A 20038-nucleotide genomic window follows, 5' to 3' on the forward strand; every position below is an offset into this window, starting at 1 on the left:
GGCTGCCAGGAGTTCCTGTCCTGGCCTTTGTGGGAGCCAATTCTGTCACTTCTCCTCTCTGAGCACCAGGATATGGTCTGGCTATGTCCCCCACCAAATCTCATCTTGAATTCCCATGTGTTGTGGGAGGGGCCCTGTGGAGGTAACTGAATCATGGGGGCAGGTCTTTCCCGGGCTGTTCTCGTGATAGTGAGTAAGTCTCACGAGATCTGATGGTTTTAAAAAGGGGAGATTCCCTGCACAAGCTCTCTTCTCTTGTCTGCCACCATGTAAGACATGCCTTTCCACCATGATTGTGAGGCCTCCACAGCCATGTGGAACTTAAGTCCATTAAACCTCTTTCATGTCTTTATCAGCAGTGTGAAAACAGACTAACATATGCCACTTCTCTCTTTTTTTTTTTTTTTTTTTTTTTTTTTTTTTTTGAGACAGGGTCTTACTCTGTGGCCTAGGCTGGAGAGCAGTGGTACAGTCATAGCTCACTGTAGCTTCAACCTCCAGGTGCAAGTGATCCTCCTGCCTCAGCCTCCCAAGTGGCTAAGACTACAGGTCTGTACCATCATGCCTGGCTATTTCAAAAATTTTTTGTAGAGATGCGGTATTGTCATGTTGCCCAAGCTGGTCTCAAACTCCTAGACTCAAGCAATCCTCTCGCCTTGGTCTCCCAAATTGCTGGGATTACAGGCGTGAGCCACTGTGCCCGACCCTATTTCTCTTTTTTTATATCATACAGTCAGGGAGCAATGAGGGCACTAGAAGCCTTGGGAACAATGTCCTGGGCCAGGGCAGCCCTCAGTAAAATGTTACCTAAGATTGCATCAACTGCATCATCACGTGGTCAAAGAAGAAATACTTCCTTTAGTAATAGCAGGACTGTGAAAGACTGTATTTACTCCATGAGAGAAGTAAGAATAGTGGTTATTCTGCAGGGAAAGGAATTACCAGGGAAGGACATGGGGGAGCTCAGGTGGGGTAGGAAGTTTCTCTCTTTCTTTTTTTTTTCCCCTGTATTATAAGTCATCAAGCAAGGGAGGAAGCTTCTGTACTGATTTGTGGTGTTTACACAGGCATACACACCAAGCTGTACATGGTAAATATCTGTGCACTTTACAGCGAGTTATAGTTCAATCTTTAAAAACCTAACCATCAATGATTACATCCTATTTGGAAGGAACTATGCTGAGATAACTGAATATTTTGGAAAAAAGAACGGCCAGGTGCAGTGGCTCACACCTGTAATCCCAGCACTTTGGGAGGCTAAGGCTGGAGGATTGCTTGAGCCCAGGAGTTTGAGACCAGCCTGGGCAATGTATAAAGAACCTAACTCTAAAAAGTGTTTAAAACTTAGCTGGGCATGGTGGCATGCAACTGTAGTCCTAGCTACTTGAGAGGCTGAGGTGTAAGGATAGCTTGAGCCTGAGAGGTTGAGGCTGCAGTGAGCTGAGATGGCACCACTGCACTCCCGCCTGGGTGACAGAGTGAGACCTTGTCTCAAAGAAAAAAAAGAAGGAAAGAAGGAAAGAAAGGAAGAAGAAAAGGAAGGAGGGAGGGAGGGAAGGAAGGAAGAAAAGGAAGGAAGGAAGGAAGGAAAGGAAGGAAGGAAGGAAGGAAGGAAGGAAGGAAGGAAGGAAGGAAGGAAGGAAGGAAGGAGAAAGAAGAAAAAGAAAGAAAGAAAGAAGAAAGAGAGAGAGAAGAAAGAAAGAAAGAAAGAAAGAAAGAAAGAAAGAAAGAAAGAAAGAAAGAAAGAAAGAAAGAAAGAAAGAAAGAAAGAAAGAAAGAAAGGGAAAGAAAGAAAGAGGAGGAGGGAAGTGGGGGGAGGAAAGAACAGAACTAAAATATTGGGTCTCTCTCTGTCACTCCAGGCACTAACATTAATTTTAAAAGTAACTAGAAAAACATGTTGATGGACAGTTATGAGCTTGCTGGAGGAGGAAGGGCTTTCTAAGGATAAAAACAAAGAACAATACTGACAGGACTGTTAGACTGTAAGCACCCTGCTCCCCAGTCTTGACACCCAGCGGTTACTCCGTAAATATTTGTGGTATGAATTAAATGAATGAATGATTGGACAACTTTTGTGCTGGGTGCCTGTCAGTGTGCAAGGTGTGAAGAGACAGGTGCTGGTGCCTGAGCACGGGGGACCTAGCCACCAGCCCCATGGACAGCATCCTCACCGGCAGGGAACACTTGCCCCAGGCAGAGGTGCCTCCCTGGGATGGCCTGCTCTTCTGCAGGAGCACCGCAGCTTGTTCTGAGTAGGCAGAGTCCATGTTGAAGGCTTCTTCCCTCCCAGCCTGCTCCTGCGGCCCCCCAGGCTCTGCTGCTGCGGGGGAAACAAAGCAGAAAGGCAGTGAGAAGTGGCTGCCAGGAAGCAAGTGCTTGGGTTCAGAACTTAGGCCCTTAGTCCTAAGAAGTGATCTCGCAACTCAAGTTCAAAGCCCCAGTATCAAATAATTAGGTTTAGGGCTCAGGCTCACTGCCCAGGAAGTGATTTCCTAGCTATGGCCCCTTACCCCCAGGAAATGATAGCTAAGACCCTCACTGCCCCAGGAAGTGATTTCCTAGATAAGGCCAATTGCCCAGGAAGAGATTTTTCCCATCTTGAGGCCCATGGGCCTGATGGCAACAACTCACTTAAGGGCCCAACCTGTCCCCTCAGGGTTCCCCTCCCTACTGCCCTTGAGCAGGGAAGGCAGGGAGTCAGCAGGAAGTGGGAAATGCTGGGAGAGCAGCCCTTTATGTAGCCTGGACGATTCTCAGGGCCCTGGAGAATGACGATCACTTACCTGGAGGAGACTTAGAGGCCCCGGAACTGAGCTGGGTCCCCTTCATACCGGAGTCCCCATTCTCTGATGACATTTTCTATGCAAATTACAGACAGTGCCCAATTACTCACGTGGGAAGCCGACAAGGCTCACACAACCCCGGGAGACAGGAGCCACCCACAGCCCCTTTTCACAGACGAGCCGCTGAAGCCCAGAGAGGCTGAGTTACTTGCCCAAGGTCCCACAGCTGCTAATTTGGGAATGGGCACTGGGGCCCAAGTCTGGCTGGCTCCAATGCCTGTGGTTTTAATCACTGTTATGCCACTTCAGAGGTGCTCCAAGAGAGATGATGCCCACAACCTATCAGGCTTCAAGTGTCAGCAGGATACACAGTGACAATAAAAAATATTTTGTGCCGGCTGGGTGCCTTGGCTCACGCCTGTAATCCCAGTGCTTTGGGAGGCTGAGGCGGGCGGATCACGAGGTCAGGAGATAGAGACCATCCTGGCTAACATGATGAAACCCGGTCTCTACTAAAATACAAAAAATTAGCCGGGCGAGGTGGCGGGCGCCTGTAGTCCCAGCTACTCGGGAGGCTGAGGCAGGAGAATGGCGTGAACCTGGGAGGTGGAGCTTGCAGTGAGCCGAGATCGCGCCACTGCACTCCAGCCTGGGCGACAGAGCAAGACTCAGTCGCAAAAAAAAAAAAAAAGGATTTTGTATTGCTAATGAGGTAGGAGGTGGGACTTTGGCTGAAACAGGGAAGAGGCAAAAACACCTCTCCATAAGACATGCCCACAGTGCCATGACAGTTTACCATTGCCATGGCAACACCTGGAAATTACTGCCCCTTTTCTAGAAATTTCTGAATAACTCACTCCTTAATTTGCATTTAATTAAAAGGCAGAACTGCTCCTGAACTGCTGCTCTGCACATACTGCCTATGAGCTGGCCCTGCCCCTGAGCTGCTGCTCTGCACACACTGCCTATAGGGTGGTCCTGCCCCTGAGCTGCTGCTCTGCACACACTGCCTATAGGTGGCCCTGCTCTGCAGCAGCAGTCACACTACTGTATCACTGCCGCCTCCATAAAATTGTTTTCTTCTACCACCAGCTCACTCTTGAATTCTTTCCTGAGTGAAACCAAAAGCTTCCACAGCTAATCCCCAGTTTTGGGGCTTGCCTGCCCTGCATCGATAACAATTATATAGGAAGAACCTAGGCTTTCAGGCTCACCCAAGGACACACAGTGGCAACAGGCATATACGCAGTGGCATGCATGGGAGGTAAAGACCTACATGCAATGTAGGGACATAGTGGAAGGCAGGGAGACATATGTGTGCAAGCCAATGCACTCTAAATACACACACACACCAACACACACACCCACACACCCCAATACACACAAACACCAACACACACACACACACCAACACACACACCCCAAAACACACACACCAACACACACATCAACACACACACCCCAACACACACACCCCCAACACACACCCCAACACACACATCCTAACACACACACCCCCAACACACATACCCCAACACACATGCACACATACCCCAACATACACACCAACACTCAGACACCAACACACACCAACACACACATCAACACACATAGCAACACACACATCAACACACACACATCAATACGCACACCCCAACACACATCAACACACACCAATACACACACACTAATACACATATATTCCAACACACATACCAAAGCACATACACCAACACACATCAACACACACCAACACACACATCAACATGCACACCCCAACACACATCAACACACCCCAACACACAGACCAACACACACACACTAACACACACATATTCCAACACACACACCAACACACATCAACACACACACCAACACACAACACACACCAACACACATACCAACACCCACACCAACACACAACACACACACACACCAACACACATACCAACACCCACACACCACACACACACACACACACACATACCAACACAGCCCTTCAGCAGGATCACTGCATCTCTCAGGCTGTGGTGGCAGCACGGAGATCCCAGTCAGACAGGGCCTGCGATGACCCATATGCCACTTACCACTGAATTGAAGACCCCGAAGACGTCCCTGACATCTCTGGCAGGTGTCTTGTGTTGTCTTCGCACTGAGCGAGCATAGATGTCCAGCCGGCGGCACACAGCGGCCACCTGGGTCTGTGTCAGGGTGGACAGGAGCTCCTTGTGATCGCTGTCCAAGCCCAGGCCACCAAGGAGGCCCAACAGGCCTGTGTCCTGCAGCCACTGGGATTCGGCTTCCCCTTCTGCCAATGGAAGTAGAACCCAGATGAACACACACAGCTCTGCACTCAGCCACACATGGTAACCAAAGTTCTGCATAGAAGCACACACTTACCTGGACACAGGAGTTTCTGCATATCTGATCATGAGACCTATTAACACCAACCAGACTCTTTGGGGGAGAAGATCTAATGAGCCTTCTGAGAATTGGGGGCGGGGTAGGGGGTACTGATGGCATTAGTCGGTGTATGGATGTCAACCCATAACATAGCAATCCCTGGAAAACAGAGCTGGCTGAAGGGCCCTGCATGTTCTGATTTTGGACCCACTTCTCTCCAAAGTAATGAACCCACTTCTCCAAAATCTGGCAGAGACCACTACAGGGTCACACGGTGTCCCGTTGGGAAGTTGGTGCTGGGTGTTGATGTCCCTTTGGGAAGTCCTCCATATTCAAGACCTTATTTGTGTTGGAATTGTCCCCTCAGCTATGCTTCCTAAGGAAACTGTCATAGTCCCATAGCAAAACCATCAGTTGGAATGGGACGGTGTGTTAAGACTTCAGGATCTCGGGTCCTACCTCCAGGGATTCTGCTCCAGGAGTTCAGGCCTCACGCCTGATAATCTGCACTTGGAATGTCTTCCTCAGATTATTCTAATGCAATAGGTTCTCCAGATCACACTTGAGAAACACTGGCCTTATGGGGGAAATGCTCAAGAGCTCGTACTGGAAGTTGAACACATGTGCGAGAGGATTGGTAGGGTGTACAGTTGTACCCAGTGTTGACCAAGTTAGTCAACAAAGTAATAATTGTTTTTAAAACTCAAACCAAACTGCTTTTATGGCAGCCTGGGTTTTGCAAATAATCCAAGTCTTCCCCCAACATTTTCCCTGCACTTTGGAACCAGAACAGATGCCTCCAGGGCAGCTGCAACGTTGTGGGTCCATTCCTGACTTGTGCTGGCTGGTGGAGGTACTGATTCTATCACAATACCAGACGTTTTTTTGTTTGTACAGAATCCTTTCAATGAGCCACTGTGTCTTGAAATGTAGGCATTCACCTACCACCTTTATAATTTTCATCTCTATCTAATTATCCCTGTAAAATTCCTTACCAAATATATCCCCTTAATCTTGGGCTACATTTTTTACTTAAACAAATCTATTTTAAAAGGAAACAAGATCCCTACCATAAATGGAGCATCCAACATCACCTGCCATGAATAGACATTGATGGGAAAAATAAGTTATTAACAATCCCTCTGGTTCAAGTTGGTGTCTGAATAAAAAGAAAAGATGGCCGGGCACGGTGGCTCATGCCTGTAATCCCAGCACTTTGGAAGGCCAAGGTGGGCAGATCACCTGAGATCAGGAGTTCAAGACCAGCCTGGCCAACATGGCGAAACCCCATCTCTACTAAAAATACAAAAATTAGACGGGTGTGCTGGTAAATGCCAGTAGTCCCAATTACTTGGGAGGCTGAGGCAGGAGAATCGCTTAAACCCAGGAGGGAGGTGGAGGTTGCAGTGGGCCGAGATTGTACCACTGCACCCTAGCCTGGGTGACAGAGTGAAACTCTGTCTCAAAAATTAAATAAATAAAAAGAAAAGAAAGGAAACAAAACAAAACAAAACAAAAACAATCTTGGCTCAATGCCACTCAGGATCCCTCAGCCCTGTGAGTCTAAAACAGCTCCTGTGTTTGTTTAGTTGCTCAAAGTGGCTTCTCTCTGACCCTATCTGACTCCACTCCCTGTGCATTGTTGGAAATTAGATGCCAGAGAGGCCACATGGAGGACCTCCTATGCAGGGCATCTCCTGAAACCACTTCTAGTATAACCAGGGATTTTTTTACATTCACAGTTGGAGGCACTGCATGTGACTATTAGGCCCTTAAGAGGTCTGCATCACCGCATCGTCTGTTTTGCCAACCAGGGGCAAGCCCAGCTGAATTACATGCCAAACCAGGAAGGGTTCCATGTGGAGCCCTTTCATTCCCTCATCTGCTGAACAGGTAAGGATGGAGGACGGGAATGTGCTTGGCTCTTTTCCAGGCACTGTGGACACAGCAGTGAAAAGGGCCGATGATGTCCCTGGCCTCATGGAAGTTACATTCTAGTGGGGGTCACAGGCACATACACAGTGAAGTGCACTAGGTAAAGTCAGGCAGTGATCATCGCTGTAGCAACGAATAGAGCAGGGCAGGAGCTGGAGAGTGATGGGGCAGAGGTGCTATTTTATGTAGGGAAGCTGATGAAGAACTCTCTGAGGAGGTAACGTTTGAGCCCAGTCCTGACTGGAGAGAACAAGCCGTGCAGATGCCTGGGGCAAGAGCATTTTAGGCCAAGGGAGCAGTGAGGACAAAGGATGGGAGGCAGGAAAGTGCTTTTAGGGTCAAGGACCAGCAAGGAGGCCCGAGGACAGAAGTAGAGTGACAGCAAGTCAGGGTGGGAGGAGAAGAGCCAGGGAGGAGGCCCGAAGTCAATTATGTAAAGCCTGGTAAGTTATGATCTGGTGGCTTTATTACGTGTCTCCAAATTCTTTGACTCTCACCCCACCAAGGGGTGGAGTCTAATTCCCCTCCTCTTGAACATAGCTGCATGCAGGATAACAGAATGCAGCAGAAGCAATGCTGTCTTTCTTCTAAAGCTGGGTCATAAGCAGCAAAACAGCTTCTACCCAGCTCTCTCTCTTGGTCTTGTGCTTGGAACCTAGCTGCCATGCTGTGAGGAAGCCCAGGCCACATGTGGAGCCCTCATGCAGATATTCCAGATGATAATCCCAGATGATACTCCCAGATGAGGCCCCCTGAAGGTCACATCCACCACCAGGCACATAGGTGAGAAATCTTTTGAGATGACTCCAGCCCCAGCCACCATTTGATTGTAACTGCATAAGAGGCTCTGAGCAAGAACTGCCTAGCTGAGCCCACTCAACCCCTCCAACAGTGAAGTATAATACTAGTCATAATAATTGATTATTGTTGCATTATGCTGCTGAGCTTGAGGTGGTTTGTTACATAGTAGTAGATAATAGGGACACATAATTGTCTATTACTCTGAGATAGATGGAGAGATATTTGAGGATTTTGAGCAGAGGGCTTAGAATTTCCCTAGAACATTAGCTCTGTAGATAGGAGACTGTTTTATATTCACTGTTGTATCCCCAGTGCCTAAACAGTGTCTGGCACATAATACGGACTCAAAAAATATTTCCTGAAGGACTCACTCTAAGGAGGGACATAATCTAATTAACTTTACTGAAAGATCGTCTTGACTATGGCATGGAGAACAGACAGTAAGGAGCACGGGTGAAGCAGGGAGAGCAGTGAAGAGGATACTGCACCAGTCCAGGCAACAGAGAAAATGCTGTCATGTTCTGGTTCATATCTGGATCCTCTCACATTTCTCTGCCTGGAATCAAGCCCTCCCACCACCCCTACAGGCCCCCGCCGGGATCCCTCACCCTCTGGAAGCTGGCCTTCATTCCCGCCACTGTCCTCTTCCCTCAGCTCATCTCTCTGTTGGATCCGTTCCACCTCCATCCAAAAGCCATCCATGCTGGAGCTCTCCGCCGAGGACAGCCGGGAGTGGGAACAGCCGGCAGGGCGTGGTTGCAGGGGATTCTTCTGGGGAAGCTGATTCATTCGGCCTGAGGAGGGGCCAGAGCTGTAGCAAGTGGGGAAGGTGCAGGGAGGTCAGCAAGTCTCTGCTCATGATGGGGGTTGTGCTGGGGCTTGTGGCTCTCCAGAAATCAGCCTGGGGCCCCTGGGGGCTAAGCAAGCTTCCCAGGCACGTTTCTCAGGGTGATCTCAGCAAATCGACTGGTGACCCATCACCCCTGTGGGATCCTTGCAAACCAGCAGTGCTGCAGGGGACAGAGCAGGGCCAGACTGCTTTGCTTGCTTCCACCTTCTTGGTGAAGGCGAACAGTCTTGGACATACGTACGGTAAATGCAGCATTCCTGAGAGGGGATTAAACACCAAGACAGGCGAGGAAATGACAGGGCAGTGTCTCACGGATCTCACCGAATTTTTACCCAGAGAGTCTCCTATCTCCTTCCCTCACACCTCCTCCTTTGTGAGTCTGGCTGCCAAGCCCTGGTTTTCCTGTTTGTATCACAGGGCACCTCATCTCCTCCCCTCTCCCAGCCAGCTTTGAACAGAGCAAGTACCCGATCACAGAGGCACTATACATCACGGAGTTAGTCTCATTCTCTCAAGGTGTTCAACCAAGGGCAGAGGGGTCAGTATCAGGCATGTGAACTGGAAGCCGTGTGGGGCTGGAGGGACTGGAGTGGCCAGTCTTCCAAGAGAAGCTGAGAGGAGACCCTCTGCAGCCATGGAGGGATGTGGGGTAACCTAAGCTTGATTTTCCAGGTCCCACTTGCAGCTTCTCATGATCCAGGCTATGTGGTTTACCCTAGAGCCCCCATTCCCACATCCTTTCCTTTAATGCCCCTCTTCTTCCCAAGCTACGATCAATGAATTTCTGCTTCATGCAATCAACGAATCTCAGAGTAAGACAGTGCAAGTCTCCTAGTCCATATAAATGAAGTCCAGGACTTCAGATGAGCTTAGGGACAAAATGCCTCTGTTGCTGGCCCAAATCCTTGAGAAACGGTGGGGCTGGTCATAATGGCAAAAATACTACACTGGAGTCATCTAGACCCTGACACGGGCCAGCAAATAGACCATAAACTACCCCTGCCAGAAGAGAGGGAAGAAATCCATTTCCCCAGTTTCCTTAAGTAGGAAAAGTGTATATTCTGCAAGTTCTATAGATATTTAAGCTCCCATGTGGAAACAAACAAAAGGCAAAGAAAACCAGTAAACATAGGTGGTTTGAACTGTCCTTTTAAAAAAACAAGACTCATTTGGATTAAAAAGGAAAAGTCATCCACATGCTGCTTTTTTTAAAAATACATACATATATGCTTTTCTGTGTTTTGTTTGTTTGTTTGTTTTTGTTTTTTGAGACAAGGTCTAGTTCTATGGCCCAGGCTGGAGTGCAGTGGCGCGATATGACTCATGGCAACCTCCGCCTCCCAGGCTCAAGCCATCCTCCTACCTCAAGACTCTTGAGTAGCTGGGACTACAGACACACACAACCATGCCTGGCTAATTTTTGCATTTTTTGTAGAGACAGGGTTTTTGCCATGTTACCCAGGCTGTTCTCGAACTCCTGGGCTCAAGCAATCCGCCTCCCTTGGCCTCCTAAAGTACTGGGATTACAGGAATGAGCCAGTGAGCCCGGCCTTAAAACAGATTTTTGTTAGCTATATTTTCTGTTATAAAATCAATATGCAGTTATTGTAAAAATTCCCAGCAATGCAGAAATGAGCAAAGTAGAAAATCAATCATTCTCCTGCGACTGCGACCACATTTTCCGTGCTAACACCTTGGTGTGCAGACATCTCATATCTCTCCCCTGGCATATTTAACCTAAAGGCAGGCACTCTCTTCTTCACTCAGGAGATACTGTTTTGGGCTCATGTCAGCCAAGACCCAGAACTCAAGTCCTCCACCAGCCCCACAAGAGTCCCATGCGCACTAAGCATTTGATAGCTCTTTACTGAGGAGCTGGATGCTCACAGGCGGGTCCCCCACACAGTGCGTTTACTTGAAATACCCCGATCTCCTTTTGATGGAGGTTTGGGTTTTATCTATTCATCAATATCACAAACAATTCCATCTGTTACCTTTGCTCCTTTGCACAGTAGAAGAGAATCCTAGAAGCAGAATTGCTGAATCAGAGGGTTTGTGAACTCTTGCCGCATGACCTCTAAAAAAGGACTATTTTATTGGATGTTTGTTTGTTTTGACTTTACCTCTGCTGCCTGCTTAGCCCCCCTCTTGTGGGATCCCATCCCCTGGAGTCCCTGAAGGCGTATTTTGCCCTCAGCCTATAACTTCACTCACTGTTGTCCCGTCCGTTTCTGGAGGTGTAATCTAGGACCTAGGGCTGGCTCCATGGATGTGCGACCTGTGCAGTCACACAGGGCCCAGGTTCGGAAGCAGTCCACACTTGGTTCAGAGCTCTGCTGTCACCATCTCAAAATTCTTAACAATGTTTGAATGAGGGACCCATGTTCTTTCTGCCCATGGCCTGTCCTGCCAGGATTTTACCATAGACCCCGGCTTGTGGCTTCCTCCCAGGCAGCCTGCCCACACAGAGCTCAACTCCGAGTCCTAAACAGTTCCAACCTGAAACAGACTCAAAATGTGGTAAAGCAAAGAAACCTCCAGTCGGCCACAGCCTGAAGGAAGGGACATGGCGCAACCTCCTGGCAACAGCTCCGGCATTTGCACAGAGCAGAAGCTTCACTGGAGACCAAGTCCCAGTTAATTATAAAATTGGCTGTTCCGCTCTATTTATGCTTTTTGAGAAAACTACTAGTCAGTGCCTCCTGCGAATCTGTTTGGCACCCCATGCTGGGGGCACAGCTCCGTTTCCTTGGTTGCTTTGCGATTCACTTTGAAATTACCGACATCTGTGTGTTTTCGTGACAATTTGAAAACTGCAGCGACTAAACCCAAGCAAAATTGTCAACACTGTCACCATTTGATAGCTAAGCAGTGAGGGGGCAGCAATTATTTCTTTGGAAGAACATTCTGAGGAGGTCAGAGAGGGGCACAGGAAAGAACAGAAACAAAATGAAACACCCACAGTGCTAAAGGTGTCATTGTTCCAACATTGCATTTTGCAGCATGGCGGTGAGTACCCCTCTTCTAGGAAGAGAACGATAGGAAGAGAACACATCCACAAAAGGTGTTCAGAGCCTCACAAATACAGCTGATGCTTTGTTTTGTTTCCAGCGCTTCGTTGAGGTATAGCGCATGCAGAAAAGTACGCAGGTCCTAAATATACAGCGCGGCCTCCAGTTGTAATTTGGTTTTTTAAACCTTTACCGAGTACTTACTACACACCCAGAGGCAAACATGTTCAAGCATCAGTTTATTTCTTTTTTTTTGAAAAAGGTCTTGCTCTGTCTCAAGTGCAATGGCATGATCATAGCTCACTGCTGCCTCAAAGTCTTGGGCTCAAGCAATGCTCCCACCTCAGCCCCCCAAGTAGCTAGAATTATAGGCACATGCCACCATGCCTAGTTAATTTTTGATTTTCGGTAGAGACGAGGTCTTGCTATGCTGCCCAGGCTGCCCTCAAATGCCTTGACTCCAGTGATCCTCCCAAAGTGCTGGGAGTCCACATGTAAGCCATCAATCCTGGCCAAGCCTCAGTTTAATACATCAGTCCCATGTGGGGGTGCTATTGTCTCCAAATTACCAACAAGGAAACAGACACAACAGGATTGGGGGACTCACCCAGACTTATCCCATTGGCAAGTGGCAAAACTCGGATTTGAACCCAGGTTGCAAGGCCCAGTGCCAGGGCACTTCACTGCCATACTAGATGATTTAGGGAGGCCCCAGGTGTAAATGAAGTAATCTGAATGCATTTTTTCTTCCCCACTCTAGACACTGTGCCCCTCTCAGAGTTCCCTGTCTCATCAAATGGTTCCATCAAGCACTCTGAGAGCCACTCCTCACACCCTTTTTGGTGTCTCCACATTCCATGAACCCCTAATGAATTTTACCTTTCATACAACTCTTCTATCCACTAACTTCTGAACCACCACTCTGGCCCAAGCCACCATCACTTCTCGCCTGAACCACAGCCTCATCGCAGTCTTCCTATGTTTCTTCTATATATCCTTCTCTGGTTCAGAAAGATCTTCCAAGCTCCCAGAACTGGCCTTTCACTGCATCTAGGAATCCTCATGGTATCCCAGGACACTGAGGATAAAATCCAAATGCCTTACAAAGGCATTGGGCTGACCTGCCTATGCTTCTAGCCTCGTCTCACATACCTCCTTCTTCCCTCTGCCTGGAATGTCCCTCCCTTGTCTGCTAACTACCCTTCAGATCTCAGACTCAAAGTCACTTCCTCAAACACAACTTTTCTCATCTCTAACCTGGATTAAGTCTCTGCTCTTTGCTTTTCTATAACACATTCATTTCTATTGGAACTATTTCTTTCTTGGCTTCTCTATTCCCTGCTGTCTTCCCAGTGCCTAGAACACTGCCTGGAATATCGTAGTTGTAGCGGTACCATGTATGGCCCAACATTCTTTCACAGTTCTCCCATGGGGAGGTGGGGCCTGTGTCTCCTCCCCTTGAATCTGTCAGGCTGTGACAGCTTCAGCTAAGAGAACACAGCAGAGGTCAAGTGATGAGACTTCTCCGTCTGGTCATAGTGACCAAGCTGATCCCACCTGCCTCTCTCACTCTCTGCTTGCTCCTTGGAATGGGTTGCTACATTGAGAAGCTCAGGCCAAGTGCCAGGTCACATGCAGGTGCCCCAGTCGACAGCCTGAGCCGAACCTCACCCTTGAATTGTTTTAGTGTAGGTGTCAGGCACATGAGTAGAGAAACTTCCAGACAGATGACTCCAGTCCCCAGCAAGAAGTCACCCCCAGCCGTTCAGTCTTCCCAGGTGACACCCCAGACATCACGGAGCAGAGGGCAGGTACCCTTGCCCGCTCTGTCCCAATTCCTTACCCATCGAATCCCTGAGCAGAATAAAATGATGGTCGTTAGATGCCACAAAGCAATAGATAAACTGATTTGTAAATTTAGAAGTCAAGAACTTTGGGCTGGGCGCGGTGGTTCACGCCTGTAATCCCAGCACTTTGGGAGGCTGAGACGGGTGAATCACGAGGTCAGGAGTTCAAGACCAGCCTGGTCAACATGGTGAAACCCCATCTCTACTAAAAAATACAAAAAATTAGTGGGCGTGGTAGCGGGTGCCTGGAATCCCAGCTACTCAGGAGGCTGAGGCAGGAGAATTGCTTGAACCTGGGAGGCAGAGATTGCAGTGAACCGAGATCGCACCACTGCACTCCAGCTCAGGTGACAGTGTGAGACTCCGTCTCAGAAAAAAAAAAAAAAAAAAAAGTCAAGAAATTTGGCTCTAGTGTCAAATGGGTCTGAATTTGAATCCTAGATTTGTTGTTTATTAGCAATGTCACCTTGGGGAGTCCCCAAACCTGGCTGGGCCTTAGCTTCCTCATTTTAATATGAAGCTAACAGACTACCTTGGGCAGTGTAGGGTAAGAGCCGATTCACTCATTCAGCTAATGTTTATTGAGCCCTTACTGCGGCCAGTTACTAGGAAGCGAATATATATAAGGTGCTTAGAACAGGAAGTCCTCAGTCAATGTAGTTTGATCAATATACGTTGCTTCTGGGCTCTTCCTATCTGAGATTCAGACAGGGCAAGTGATTCACCCAAGACTGCCCAGCCAGTGAGTGGCCTCTAGTTCCTGTCCTGCAGAGTGGTCAAGGGCTTACAAGCGCAGACCATGGAAGAAATATATTCCCGCAGAGAGTCAGAGGGCCGGAGCCCTCACAGTGGCTTGGAGCCTTCCTGAATGCAAAGCCCTTCTCTCCACACACACGAACTTTCCCCCCAGGTGGCCTGGAAGATGAGGCAGGGCCTAGAAGTCCTCGGCTCCCATCCAAGCTCCCCTGCTCATGCTCTGTGCAGCTGTGGGCATGTCCCTTTTCCTCTATGGACCTCAGCTTCCAAGTCTGTAAAATGGGAAGGCAGGGGTAGAGAAGGGGGCTTTGCAAGGTGATCTTAGCGAGATCCTTGCCCCTGAGGTCACAGCAGGCAGTGAGAATAATATGACAGTGGAGCAAAGGCCTTTCCCAAAGGGCAGGGCTGCAGAAACCCATGCAAGGCTGAGAGCCACAGAAGCGAGAGCTTGCTCAGCGAAGCCGAGAGCCGGCATGACCGAGGGAGCAAGAATGCGGGCCATCGGGATGAGCCGGTGGAGGTGTGGCCGAGCCTCCCCTCCAGCAGCCAAACCAGGTCAGCTCAGCCTGGACCTGCTGGGGCAGGGAGCATGGCCTGGCTTCAGCAACCCAGCCGAGGGCTTCCCCCGAAAGTGGTGAATAGGGCTTTGGGGGCAGCCTTCAATTCCACTGAGAGAGCCTGCCCTTGACCTCGCCACCCTGACTCTGATGAAATGCTGACAGCAGAGGGTGTGGCATTCCAGAGTTCAACAGGCTGAGTTCTGTCCCGACCTGACACCGAGGAATCTTGGGCGAGATGTTTCACCTGTCTTAGCCTCAGTTTCCTCTGCAAAGTGGGGGCCAGTCAGAGCTATCCTCACTGCGAGCATCACAGGAAATGTAAATGAGACGTCTGACAAAATATCTGGCCTATACTAGGTGCACAAGAAATGGGAATTGTTGTAATAATAATAGGTACTATTATCATTATTGGCAGCATCACCATTATCCTCATCATAAGTATTATAGGTTACAGTGAGTGAAGGAAAAGGCTTTAGTCACAAGCTCAGGTTCTGTGGCCATAGGGACAAGTGACTCCAACACATGCCCTGGAGTGAGCTGGCATTGACTATTCTAATCAACAGGCATTAACAGTGACCTGCTGCAAGGTACTACTCTGAACACTGCATTAAAGTTCCTCAGGCCAGGCGTGGTAGCTCACATCTGTAATCCCAGTGCTTTGGGAGGCCAAAGCGGGTGGATCATGAGGTCAGGAGTTCGAGACCAGCCTGGCCAACATGGTGAAACATGTTGTATAATATACAAATAATTAGCTGGGCGTGGTGGCAGGCACCTGTAATTCTGGCTACTCAGAAGGCTGAGGCAGGAGAATCGCTTGAACCCAGGAGGTGAAGGTTGCAGTGAGCCAAGACTGTACCACTGCACTCCAGCCTGGGTAACAGCACGAGACTCCACCTCAAAATAAATAAATACATACATACATACATACATACATACATACATACAAACTTCCTCAAGCTCAGTACTAACAGCATGTCAGCAGGATGATTATTTGCTGTGAAGGAGGGCTGTCCTGTGTATTGTAGTAAGTTTAGCAGCATCCCTGACCTCTACCCACTAGATGCCAAAGCATCTCTCTCAGTTTTAACAATGACATATGTCTCCAGACCTTGCCAAATGTTCCCTGGGGAACACCATCATTCTGGCTGAGAAACACTGCTTAGCATGGATTAACTCATTTACTCTTCACAACTTATTATTATCCCATTTTACAGATGGGAAAACAGAGGCACAGTGATTAAGTGCCTTCTGTAAGGTTACCTGACTAGTAAACGGCAGAACTGGATTTGACCCCAGGAAGTCTGGCTCTGTAGTCCACGTTCTCAACCACTGTTTAATAAGCTGCTTGTACAACAGTCTTTCCTCAATTGTGAATGTTTTCTTTTCTTTCATTGGCCGGATGCAGCCTGTGGTTGGTGAGGGAATACCACTAGCCCAGATGTAGCCCCAGTTCTGCCTCTGATCAGCTGGGTTCTTATCTATCACCTGAGCCACAAAGTTGCTGGACTCTTTTGAACACGTCCTTTGTGCCATAATTATTTTTGGGTAATGATATGTTGTGGAGCGATGAATTTAGATTGTCCCCAGTGGGGCGGGCTGGAGGAGCAACAGATAGCCACTGTTGGGCAGTGCCAAGCTTTACTTTGCTGAGTAGGGAATCTGAGGGAAGGTGACAAGTTGGGGGTGAAGGGAAAGGAGGGAGAGAGGTGGGTGAGAGAGCTAGCCGCCATCAGGGAGTGGCTGTGTGGGATGCCTTGTGCCTTTGGCTCTGGGCAAACCCAGGCATGCAATGTGCCTAGGTGGTGGGGTGGCCCTCTCACACTTCTATCAACACCATGAGAAGAGCCGTCCCTGGACAACTGCTGCCTGGGTCCCAGAATGAACACATGTGGCGCAGACCACAGCCCAGTAAGCAGGGAGGAGTAAGTTCAACTGGACCCATGGCTAGAAATGGAGCTGCCCAGCAGAGCCTAGGGTAGAGCAGCTAATCCCCAGCCACCTTCAGACACAGCGGTGGGAGTATATGATCATCGCCTCGGGAAATGATCCCCGCTGGGTTTGGGGATCATTTGTCACACAGTGATAGCTGACAGGGACAGCACACTATTGCACAACCCCAGCAGCTCTGCGGTGAGCCCACTCTGCCACTCAAACACATTCCCGGGTACCAGGTGCACATGCCACTGGCTGTGTGCACGCTCCATGTTCCACCCTATCTCCAACCCCCAGATAAAGTGACTCACCCGGTTCTGAGTCAGGAATCAATGAAGGATAGGAATTGGGCCTCTTAGAGCAGAAATTGAAAGGCAATCTTGGGGAAAACGGTGGCCACACGCCTCCTCCGGGATGCTGAGGGGCCGGAGGAGACCGTGAGGCCCGAGCCGGCTGCTCACGCTGCCATGGACATGGCCGAGGTCGAGTTCCTGGCCGAGAAGGACCTGGTTACCATTATCCCCAACTTCAATCTGGACAAGATCTACCTCACTGGGGTGGGTACCTGGGGCCTTTTAACCGTGGTTTACCAGTGGAAGTGCCCCCGTGGCTGGCAATTAACCTGAAGCAAAGACACAAATGTTGACTGCTCCCTCCGGAGTGGATGGACGTAGGAAAGTTGGAGAAGATGAGGAATCATGAACGAAAGGAAGAAACTTTCACCCCAATGCCTGGCCCTTACTACATGGAACTTACCAAGCTCCTGTTAAATCATGCTTCAGACAACATCCCAAAGGCAGATGAAATCTGGACCCTGGTCAAGGACATGTGGGACACTCGTATAGCCAAACTCCGAGTGTCTGCTGACAGCTTTGTGAGACAACAGGAGGCACATGCCAAGCTGGATCACTTGACCTTGATGGAGATCAACACCAGCAGGACTGTCCTCACACAAGCGCTCAGCCACATGTACAAACTCCGCACAAACCTCCAGCCTTCGGAGAGTACTCAGTCTCAGGACTTCTAGAGAAAGGCCTGGTACAGGCCGCTTGCTGGGGGATGTGAGTGCTCAGGACAGGGTGAGATACTCATGGTTCTGGAGCTCTAGAAGCACTTTCTAATGCATGAAAAACGTGTGATGGTGCAAGGAATGGATTCGTGACGTTGGAGAAGCAACAAGTTTGTGATTAGTCCTTAAAACTTAGCTCCCTGGGATGTTCTTCAATTCCACATCTGTTTCTAGAAATCAGCCTTCTCCGCCCCACCTCCGCACTTTTGAGAAAGAAAAAAGCTTTAGGCAAATAAGTTATCGCCCCTAGCAGAGCCACTTGGGTCTCCTGCATGGAAACCGTCACACTTGGGTAAGTGTTCAGTGACTGGTAGGTGTAGATAGAGCAGGAGTGGCCATGTGGCCAATGGCTTTTTTCCCCCACTTCTTGATCCTGATTTCTTGGGCTAAATTTAGACTCTCCCACAGAGGTGGGTCACAGAGAAGGATGGTAGATGGTGCAGCTAATGATGCTGACCAGTGCTTATCCTCTAAACCCCAATCCACAATAAAAATAATGGACCCAACTTGAAAGAAAGAAAGAAAGAAAGAAAGAAAGAAAGAAAGAAAGAAAGAAAGAAAGAAAGAAAGAAAGAAAGAAAGAAAGAAAGAAAGAAAGAAAGAAAGAAAGGCAGGCAGGCAATCTCAGGGCACAGCCATGGGCATATGGGTGTGCCAGGGAATTGTGGGTGCACAGTCACTCATGAATGTGTACATAGCCATGTGTGCCTATGAAGAGGGTCTCTCCTCTGTTGCCTCAGGACTTGCCAGGAGGTTTCGATTCTTCATGCCCACCTATATAGCTCACATAACTTAGTACATGATGACGACTTAAATGGTGACCCTCTGAATGTAACACTCTCATGCAGTGCACAACCTGAACATCAGGACACAGCAACACTCACATCTACGAAGCAATCCCTGTGGGGACAGGGTTAGGATGGGTGGGAATGAGATGTTATAAAAGGCAAATCTTATCTTTACATTTTTAAGTATCATCTTAACTGAGCTCCTAAAATCCCTCTGTGACTACAACTTTCCCATTAAGACGCAGAAGACTGGCTCATTCTGGACAGTGTGACCTTTCTTTGAATTATTAAATAATGCTTGCCACATCTCTTTCACATAACAATTCGGCTAGATCTGATCTGTGGGTTATGAAAGTCACAAGCTTGGCTATTTCGTGTTATAGACAACAAGAATAAAACATTCTGAAATGTAATTAATGTAATTTAGCTTCCTGAATCACACAGGAGGCTGGGCTGGGAGACAGGGAAGGCACAGCTATGGGTGCCCCCTTCAGCTGTTCAAGTTGGGCACAAATCAGAAGAACAGAGGACCCATGCTGGGCCCAAGAAGCTGCATCCTAGGTGTGGAGACCAGGCCCAGAAACCTTCTCCAGGGCAGGATGCTTCTCCACCCTGCCCATGGGCTGGAATCTCCCAGGGAGCTTGCCCCAGCCAGACCAATGACACCCAAACTGCTGGGAATGGGACCTGGGCACCAGTATTGTTGATTCCATTGCACAACCAGGGTTGGGAAGTCAGGAGTATCATTATGTTGCTGGGGTTCAGAGAATTGCATAGGTTTCAAGAGTTGGGTGGGAACTGACGGATTGCATCAAAATTCTCACATAGCACTTCTGGGAGGGGCAGCCTGCATTTTTGAGATGGCTGGGGGAGATTAAGATACTGCCCATGACCTCTGAGATGACAAATATTTGCAACTGAAGATCATGATCTACCAATCTCCATCTGAGATAGCAAACCGCATCCCCTCACCACGTCCCCAACACGCACCCTGGATTTTCACACCCTTTAAATAGCTTGCCATCATTTGAAAATGAGGAGGTCTCACATTTTTAAGTCCTCTAGTTCCAATTTCTCCTGGGAAAAAATAATCAGTGGAGATGATAATCCTGGGTCTCTTTCTCTAAGTGACAATTGGCTGAAGCCAAGTGGTGGCTGCCTCTTAAAACGGGCTTCCAGCCAGCAGCATAGCCCTGTGGTGCTTGCCAGAGAAGCTTTGAAAGTCGTTAAGTTGTGTAGGCTTGCCCTGATCCTTCCTTCGAACAAGGTTATAGACACTTGTGTGTCCCTTCCTGAGTCA

General features: G+C 48.7%; 1 protein-coding gene and 1 pseudogene across 1 annotated transcript in view; one reads left to right on the forward strand and one right to left on the reverse strand.

The window, feature by feature from the left end:
• The window catches only part of ARHGAP40 (Rho GTPase activating protein 40), a 49789-nt gene that overhangs the window by 19035 nt on the left and 10716 nt on the right, over positions 1 to 20038 (reverse strand). The window contains exons 2-5 of the mRNA XM_050807085.1: positions 8534 to 8736; positions 4874 to 5094; positions 2787 to 2862; positions 2175 to 2323 (exon numbers count right to left, since the gene is read on the reverse strand). Coding sequence (XP_050663042.1) covers positions 2175 to 2323; positions 2787 to 2862; positions 4874 to 5094; positions 8534 to 8736 — 649 coding nt within the window. The remainder of the gene's footprint in view (positions 1 to 2174; positions 2324 to 2786; positions 2863 to 4873; positions 5095 to 8533; positions 8737 to 20038) is intronic.
• Positions 17349 to 17908, forward strand: LOC126964301 (DNA replication complex GINS protein PSF2-like; annotated as a pseudogene).

Source organism: Macaca thibetana, chromosome 10 (assembly GCF_024542745.1).
Source record: "Macaca thibetana thibetana isolate TM-01 chromosome 10, ASM2454274v1, whole genome shotgun sequence".
Lineage (NCBI taxonomy): Eukaryota > Metazoa > Chordata > Mammalia > Primates > Cercopithecidae > Macaca > Macaca thibetana.